Source organism: Coregonus clupeaformis, unplaced genomic scaffold (genome assembly GCF_020615455.1).
Source record: "Coregonus clupeaformis isolate EN_2021a unplaced genomic scaffold, ASM2061545v1 scaf0944, whole genome shotgun sequence".
Lineage (NCBI taxonomy): Eukaryota > Metazoa > Chordata > Actinopteri > Salmoniformes > Salmonidae > Coregonus > Coregonus clupeaformis.
The window spans coordinates 108,856-117,585 of record NW_025534398.1 but is presented as its reverse complement, the minus strand read 5'-3'; the positions used below and the strand labels follow the sequence as shown (position 1 = coordinate 117,585).

The 8,730-nt window shown below is 52.2% G+C and overlaps 1 protein-coding gene across 1 annotated transcript; it reads right to left on the bottom strand.

Annotated features, from left to right (window-relative positions):
* Positions 1–2,063: 2,063 nt before the first annotated feature.
* Positions 2,064–7,511, bottom strand: LOC123486009 (vegetative cell wall protein gp1-like). The gene is made up of 4 exons (XM_045217156.1): positions 7,469–7,511; positions 3,850–4,440; positions 3,481–3,701; positions 2,064–3,272 (listed from the first exon to the last, which is right to left on the bottom strand). The coding sequence occupies exons 1-4, from the start codon at positions 7,509–7,511 to the stop codon at positions 2,064–2,066; spliced, it is 2,064 nt and encodes a 687-aa protein (XP_045073091.1).
* Positions 7,512–8,730: the final 1,219 nt, after the last annotated feature.

Here is an 8,730-nt window from a genome sequence, read left to right as displayed (position 1 = left end):
AATAACACCAACATAAAGTGTCTTAACAGGGCGTTGGGCCACCACGAGCCAGAACAGCTTCAATGCGCCTGGGTATTGATTCTACAAGTGTCTGGAACTCCCATCAGGATAGAAATGATTCCCAATAGGTTGAAGGTGGTCACTCAGAATGGGCTGTGTATTTATTGCCGTTTGCCCTCTAAGGGGTTGAGTGGACCTAAAGTCCTGAACCAGGGACGGGCAAGAGCCTCCCCTCTTTTGTAGGCCTGCGGATCAATGTCCCTCTTGTTATGTCAGTCACTAGCTAGGTTTCCATCCAGCTGGCGACAGATTTTCACACGAATATTCCAAAATCTGCATAAAAACAATATGTGCATTTTCCCTCCAGAGATGTGCTGTCATCAAATTGACTTGATGCGGATAAAAGGCTGTGTGGTGACGTAGCGTACTTAAAAATACCTTTTGCGATTAAATTCCAATGTACCGAATAAAAAATACAAATTTCCATCGCATTTTCAACTCTACTGATGGTTTTCTCACAAAACATTTTTTACATGTCAGAGCAAAAACCAAGCCATGAGGTCGAAGGAATTGTCCGTAGAGCTCCGAGACAGGATTGTGTTGATGCACAGATCTGGGGAAGGGTACTAAAACATTTCTGCAGCATTGAAGGTCCCCAAGAACACAGTGGCCTCCATCATTCTTAAATGGAAGATGTTTTGAACCACCAAGACTCTTCCTAGAGCTGGCCGCCCGGCAAAACTGAGCAATCGGGGGAGAAGGGCCTTGGTCAGGGAGGTAATCAAGAACCCGATGGTCGCTCTGACAGAGCTCTAGCGTTCCTCTGTGGAGATGGGAGAACCTTCCAGAAGGACAACCATCTCTGCAGCACTCCACCAATCAGGCCTTTATGGTAGAGTGGCCAGACAGAAGCCACTCCTCAATAAAAGGCACATGACAGCCCGCTTGGAGTTTGCCAAAAGGCACCTAAAGACTCTCAGACCATGAGAAACAAGATCCTCTGGTCTAATGAAACCAAGATTAAACTCTTTGGCTTGAATGTCAAGTGTCACGTCTGGAGGAAACCTGGCACCATCCCTACGGTGAAGCATGGTGGTGGCGGCATCATGCTGTGGGGATGTTTTTCAGCGGCAGGGACTGGGAGACTAGTCAGGATCGAGGGAAAGATGAACGGAGCAAAGTACAGATATCCTTGATGAAAACCTGCTCCAGAGCGCTCAAGACCTCAAACTGGGATGAAGATTCACCTTCCAACAGGACAACAACCCTAAGCACACAGCCAAGAAAATGCAGGAGTGGTTTCGGGACAAGTCTCTGAATGTCCTTGAGTGGCCCAGCCAGAGCCCGGACTTGAACCCGATCGAACATCTCTGGAGAGACCTGAAAATAGCTGTGCAGCAACGCTCCCCTTCCAACCTGACAGAGCTTGAGAGGATCTGCAGAGAAGAATGGCAGAAACTCTCCAAATACAGGTGTGCCAAGCTTGTAGCATCATACCCAAGAAGACTCAAGGCTGTAATCGCTGCCAAAGGTGCTTCAACAAAGTACTGAGTAAAGGGTCTGAATACCTATGTAAATGTTATATTTCATGTTATTATTTTTTTATAGATTACAAAGAAAATCTGAAAATGTGTTTTTGCTTTGTCATTATGGGGTATTGTGTGTAGATTGATGAGGGAATAACAATTAAAAAAACTTTTTTTGAATAAGGCTGTAACGTAACAAAATGTGGAAAAAGTCAAGGGGTCTGAATACTTTCCGAAGGCACTGTAATAGGCAACAGCGCTCTGGTCAAAAGTAGCGCACTAAAAAGGGAAAAGGGTGTCATTGGGGATGCACCCATGAAGCCACTGTGCTGAAGCATTACTACCACCACCACTATGCTAAGAGTGAAGGTCATCACCATGGAAACGGGTGCCACTGTGCTGAAGCATTACTACCACCACTACGCTAAGAGTGAAGGTCATCACCACGGAAACGGGTCTCGGAGTATACATTTAATCCCGAACCTCTGGCCTGTGAGGACTTAATCATGCTAAATCCCTCCGCCGGACCTGACCTCATCACGAAAGCCTTTTACTGAGGGATGTGTAAGAGAGATGGGCGTTAAGAAGACAAGGCGGTTCTTCTTCTTTAGGGTGTGTGTGAGAGATGTAGGGGGTCTTAGGAAGACAGGGAGCCGTGGGAGAGATGTAGGGGGTCTTAGGAAGACAGGGAGCTGTGGGAGAGATGTAGGGGGTCTCAGGAAGACAGGGAGCTGTGGGAGAGATGTAGGGGGTCTTAGGAAGACAGGGAGCTGTGGGAGAGATGTAGGGGGTCTTAGGAAGACAGGGAGCTGTGGGAGAGGCGTAGGGGGTCTTAGGAAGACAGGGAGCTGTGGGAGAGATGTAGGGGGTCTTAGGAAGACAGGGAGCTGTGGGAGAGACGTAGGGGGGTCTTAGGAAGACAGGGAGCTGTGGGAGAGATGTAGGGGGTCTTAGGAAGACAGGGAGCTGTGGGAGAGATGTAGGGGGTCTTAGGAAGACAGGGAGCTGTGGGAGAGTCGTAGGGGGTCTTAGGAAGACAGGGAGCTGTGGGAGAGACGTAGGGGGTCTTAGGAAGACAGGGAGCTGTGGGAGAGATGTAGGGGTCTTAGGAAGACAGGGAGCTGTGGGAGAGATGTAGGGGGTCTTAGGAAGACAGGGAGCTGTGGGAGAGACGTAGGGGGTCTTAGGAAGACAGGGAGCTGTGGGAGAGACGTAGGGGGTCTTAGGAAGACAGGGAGCTTTGGGAGAGACGTAGGGGGTCTTAGGAAGACAGGGAGCTGTGGGAGAGACGTAGGGGGTCTTAGGAAGACAGGGAGCTGTGGGAGAGACGTAGGGGGTCTTAGGAAGACAGGGAGCTGTGGGAGAGACGTAGGGGGTCTTAGGAAGACAGGGAGCCGTGGGAGAGACGTAGGGGGTCTTAGGAAGACAGGGAGCTGTGGGAGAGACGTAGGGGGTCTTAGGAAGACAGGGAGCTGTGGGAGAGACGTAGGGGGTCTTAGGAAGACAGGGAGCTGTGGGAGAGACGTAGGGGGTCTTAGGAAGACAGGGAGCTGTGGGAGAGACGTAGGGGGTCTTAGGAAGACAGGGAGCTGTGGGAGAGACGTAGGGGGTCTTAGGAAGACAGGGAGCTGTGGGAGAGACGTAGGGGGTCTTAGGAAGACAGGGAGCTGTGGGAGAGACGTAGGGGGGTCTTAGGAAGACAGGGAGCTGTGGGAGAGACGTAGGGGGTCTTAGGAAGACAGGGAGCTGTGGGAGAGACGTAGGGGGGTCTTAGGAAGACAGGGAGCTGTGGGAGAGACGTAGGGGGTCTTAGGAAGACAGGGAGCTGTGGGAGAGACGTAGGGGGTCTTAGGAAGACAGGGAGCTGTGGGAGAGACGTAGGGGGTCTTAGGAAGACAGGGAGCTGTGGGAGAGACGTAGGGGTCTTAGGAAGACAGGGAGCTGTGGGAGAGACGTAGGGGGTCTTAGGAAGACAGGGAGCTGTGGGAGAGACGTAGGGGGTCTTAGGAAGACAGGGAGCTGTGGGAGAGGCGTAGGGGGTCTTAGGAAGACAGGGAGCTGTGGGAGAGACGTAGGGGGTCTTAGGAAGACAGGGAGCTGTGGGAGAGACGTAGGGGGTCTTAGGAAGACAGGGAGCTGTGGGAGAGACGTAGGGGGTCTTAGGAAGACAGGGAGCTGTGGGAGAGACGTAGGGGGTCTTAGGAAGACAGGGAGCTGTGGGAGAGACGTAGGGGGTCTTAGGAAGACAGGGAGCCGTGGGAGAGATGTAGGGGTCTTAGGAAGACAGGGAGCCGTGGGAGAGATGTAGGGGTCTTAGGAAGACAGGGAGCCGTGGGAGAGATGTAGGGGGTCTTAGGAAGACAGGGAGCCGTGGGAGAGACGTAGGGGGTCTTAGGAAGACAGGGAGCCGTGGGAGAGATGTAGGGGGTCTTAGGAAGACAGGGAGCTGTGGGAGAGATGTAGGGGGTCTTAGGAAGACAGGGAGCTGTGGGAGAGATGTAGGGGGTCTTAGGAAGACAGGGAGCTGTGGGAGAGATGTAGGGGGTCTTAGGAAGACAGGGAGCTGTGGGAGAGATGTAGGGGGTCTTAGGAAGACAGGGAGCCGTGGGAGAGATGTAGGGGGTCTTAGGAAGACAGGGAGCCGTGGGAGAGATGTAGGGGGTCTTAGGAAGACAGGGAGCCGTGGGAGAGATGTAGGGGGTCTTAGGAAGACAGGGAGCCGTGGGAGAGATGTAGGGGGTCTTAGGAAGACAGGGAGCTGTGGGAGAGATGTAGGGGGTCTTAGGAAGACAGGGAGCTGTGGGAGAGATGTAGGGGGTCTTAGGAAGACAGGGAGCTGTGGGAGAGATGTAGGGGGTCTTAGGAAGACAGGGAGCTGTGGGAGAGATGTAGGGGGTCTTAGGAAGACAGGGAGCTGTGGGAGAGATGTAGGGGTCTTAGGAAGACAGGGAGCCGTGGGAGAGATGTAGGGGGTCTTAGGAAGACAGGGAGCCGTGGGAGAGATGTAGGGGTCTTAGGAAGACAGGGAGCCGTGGGAGAGATGTAGGGGGTCTTAGGAAGACAGGGAGCCGTGGGAGAGATGTAGGGGTCTTAGGAAGACAGGGAGCCGTGGGAGAGATGTAGGGGGTCTTAGGAAGACAGGGAGCCGTGGGAGAGATGTAGGGGGTCTCAGGAAGACAGGGAGCCGTGGGAGAGATGTAGGGGTCTTAGGAAGACAGGGAGCTGTGGGAGAGATGTAGGGGGTCTTAGGAAGACAGGGAGCTGTGGGAGAGATGTAGGGGGTCTTAGGAAGACAGGGAGCTGTGGGAGAGATGTAGGGGGTCTTAGGAAGACAGGGAGCTGTGGGAGAGATGTAGGGGGTCTTAGGAAGACAGGGAGCTGTGGGAGAGATGTAGGGGGTCTTAGGAAGACAGGGAGCTGTGGGAGAGATGTAGGGGTCTTAGGAAGACAGGGAGCTGTGGGAGAGATGTAGGGGGTCTTAGGAAGACAGGGAGCTGTGGGAGAGATGTAGGGGGTCTTAGGAAGACAGGGAGCTGTGGGAGAGATGTAGGGGGTCTCAGGAAGACAGGGAGCTGTGGGAGAGATGTAGGGGGTCTCAGGAAGACAGGGAGCTGTGGGAGAGATGTAGGGGGTCTCAGGAAGACAGGGAGCTGTGGGAGAGATGTAGGGGGTCTTAGGAAGACAGGGAGCTGTGGGAGAGATGTAGGGGGTCTTAGGAAGACAGGGAGCTGTGGGAGAGATGTAGGGGGTCTTAGGAAGACAGGGAGCTGTGTGGGAGAGATGTAGGGGGTCTTAGGAAGACAGGGAGCTGTGGGAGAGATGTAGGGGGTCTTAGGAAGACAGGGAGCTGTGGGAGAGATGTAGGGGGTCTTAGGAAGACAGGGAGCTGTGGGAGAGATGTAGGGGGTCTTAGGAAGACAGGGAGCTGTGGAGAGATGTAGGGGGTCTTAGGAAGACAGGGAGCTGTGGGAGAGATGTAGGGGGTCTTAGGAAGACAGGGAGCTGTGGGAGAGATGTAGGGGGTCTTAGGAAGACAGGGAGCTGTGGGAGAGATGTAGGGGGTCTTAGGAAGACAGGGAGCTGTGGGAGAGATGTAGGGGGTCTCATACCACCACAGTCTTAAATAACTGCTACGATTGACCAATGGCTAAGATGTCATCGAGGACTCCACACACCCCAGCCACGAGCTGTTCTCTCCCTTACCGAGGTCTGATACCAACAGGCTCAGAGACAGTTTCTATCTACAAGCCATCAGACTGCTGAACACTTGAACTGGACTGACCACCTGCACTGACTCTCCACACCTTAGCACACATTTAGATCAGTTCTTGCTCAAAATGAAACAATAACCGTTGACCAACTTATTGATGATGTGTCTATAGGCGTTTATACCTTTAAAATCATCAGCTTCTCTTACCATTAAAAACCATTATGTGGTAAACCATATAATTAACTCTCTATATTATACCATTATATGGAGAGCACTATAATATCAACAACACTCGGATGGTCGTCACCATGGTCACCATGATGGGATGGTCGTCACCATGGTCACCGCGATGGGATGGTCGTGACCATGGTCACCGCGATGGGATGGTCGTGACCATGGTCACCGCGATGGGATGGGCGTGACCATGGTCACCGCAATGGGATGGTCGCGACCATGGTCACCGCGATGGGATGGTCATCACCATGGTCACCGCGATGGGATGGTCGTGACCATGGTCACCGCGATGGGATGGTCGTGACCATGGTCACCGCGATGGGATGGTCGTGACCATGGTCACCGCGATGGGATGGTCGTCACCATGGTCACTGCGATGGGATGGTCGTCACCATGGTCACCGTGATCGGTGCAAAAACAAACAAACACAACCTACTACATAAAAGAGGACACACATGACTGGATGAACGGCCTCAACATCAAATGCTCCCTGGGGCCATTTTAGGGAGGGACAAAATATCTCAAGTGGAAGGAGGGATGGAGGGAGGGATGGAGGGAGGGAGGGAGGGAGGAGGAGGGAGCGAGGGAGGGAGGGAGGGAGGGAGGGAGGGAGCGGAGGGAGGAGGGAGGGAGAGAGGGAGGGAGGGAGGGAGGGAGGGAGGGAGGGAGGGAGGGAGGGAGGGAGGAGACAATGGCTGTGTTTATTAGCAACTGGCCGGTTAGTGTTGGGTCCTGGTTGGGCCGAGTGCCTGTGTGCGCACGTGTGTGTGTGTGTGTGTGTGTGTGTGTGTGTGTGTGTGTGTGTGTGTGTGTGTGTGTGTGTGTGTATGTGTATGGCTGGTCTGCCCTGGTCGGGTTCAGCTACCGGTCAGCGGTTCTGAGGTCCCGGGGTCTCTGGGCCCTTTTTGAAAAAGATCCCTGAAGCAGAATTAAAGTGATCTACCTCTGGACCGTTCTCTCTCTCTCTCTCTCACCCCCCTCTTTCTTTCTCCTATCTCTCTCTCTAATCAGTGTGCTGCCCTTCCTGAGCCACTTTGAAATGTGTCTAATGGTCCTTGATTTGTGTGGCATGTTGGAGGCCTGTCCCAGAGACCTTTCCAAGAGTTGTGGGGCTTCTATGGAACAGCGACAGGACCAGGGAGACAGGGAAACAGAGACAGGGAAATGTCAGTGTAAGTATGTGTGAGTGTCTGGGTAGAGTCCAGTGTGTATGCATAGTGTCAGTGCAAGAGAGTTAGTTCAAGAAAGGGCCAATGCAGGTAGTCCGGGTAGCCATTTCATGAGCTATTTAGCTAATTAGAAGCTGTTCAGGGTCCTGTTGCTTCCAGACTTAGTGCACTGGTACCGCTTCCTGTGCGGTAGCAGAGAGAACGGTCTATGGCTGAATGGATGGCTGAAGTCATTGAAAATAGTTTAGGGCCATCCTCTGACACCACCTGGTGTACATGTCCTGGATGGCAGGAAGCTCGGCCCCAGTGATGTACTGGGCCATACTCACCACCACCCTTCTGTAGCACCTTGTGTTCGGGAGCAGTTGCCATATCAAGGGTTGAGGCAGCCAGTCAAGATGCTCTCAATGGTGTGTCCTGTAGAACATTCTGAGGATCTGAGGGCCCATGCCAAACCTTTTCAGGCTACTGAGGGCGAAGAGGCTCTGACGTGCCTTCTTCACGACTGTGTGGGTGATGTGTGGACCATGATACATTTCTTTGCGATGTGGACACCGAGGAACTTGAAGCTCTCGACCCGCTCCACTACAGCCCCATCGATGTGGATGGGGCTGTGCTCCTTTTCTATCCAGATACTGTCCATAATGTCTATACACACCATCATATACATACAGTGCATTCGGAAAGTATTCAGACCCCTTGACTTTTTCCACGTTTTGATACGTTACATCCTTATTCTAAAATATATATATATTTTTTTACAATCGTCATCAATCTACACACGATACCCCATAATGACAAAGCAAAAACAGGTTTTTAGACATTTTTGCAAATCTATTACACATAAAAAACTGAAATATATCATTTACATACTTATTCAGACCCTTTACTCAGTACTTCGTTGAAGCACATTTACATTTTAGTCATTTAGCAGACGCTCTTATCCAGAGCGACTTACAGTTAGTGAGTGCATACATTTTTCATACTGGCCCCCCGTGGAAACGAACCCACAACCTTGGCGTTGCAAGCGCAATGCTCTACCAACTGAGCTACAGGGGACTGCACCTTTGGCATCGATTACAGCCTTGAGTCTTCTTGGGTATGACGCTACAAGCTTGGCACACCTGTATTTGGGGAGTTTCTCCCATTCTTCTCTGCAGATCCTCTCAAGCTCTGTCAGGTTGGATGGGGAGTGTCGCTGCACAGCTATTTTCATGTCTCTCCAGAGATGTTTGATCGGGTTCAAGTCCGGGCTCTGGCTGGGCCACTCAAGGACATTCAGAGACTTGTCCCGAAGCCACTCCTGCGTTGTCTTGGCTGTGTGCTTAAGGTCATTGTCCTGTTGGAAGGTGAACCTTTGCCCCAGTCTGAGGTCCTGAGCGCTCTGGAAAAAGTTTTCAACAAGGATCTCTCTGTACTATGCTCCGTTAATCTTTTCCTCGATTCTGACTAGTCTCCCTGCCGCTGAAAAACATCCCCACAGCATGATGCTGCCACCACCATGCTTCACCGTAGGGATGGTGCCAGGTTTCCTCCAGACGTGACACTTGGCATTCAGGCCAAAGAGTTCAATCTTAGTTTCACCAGACCA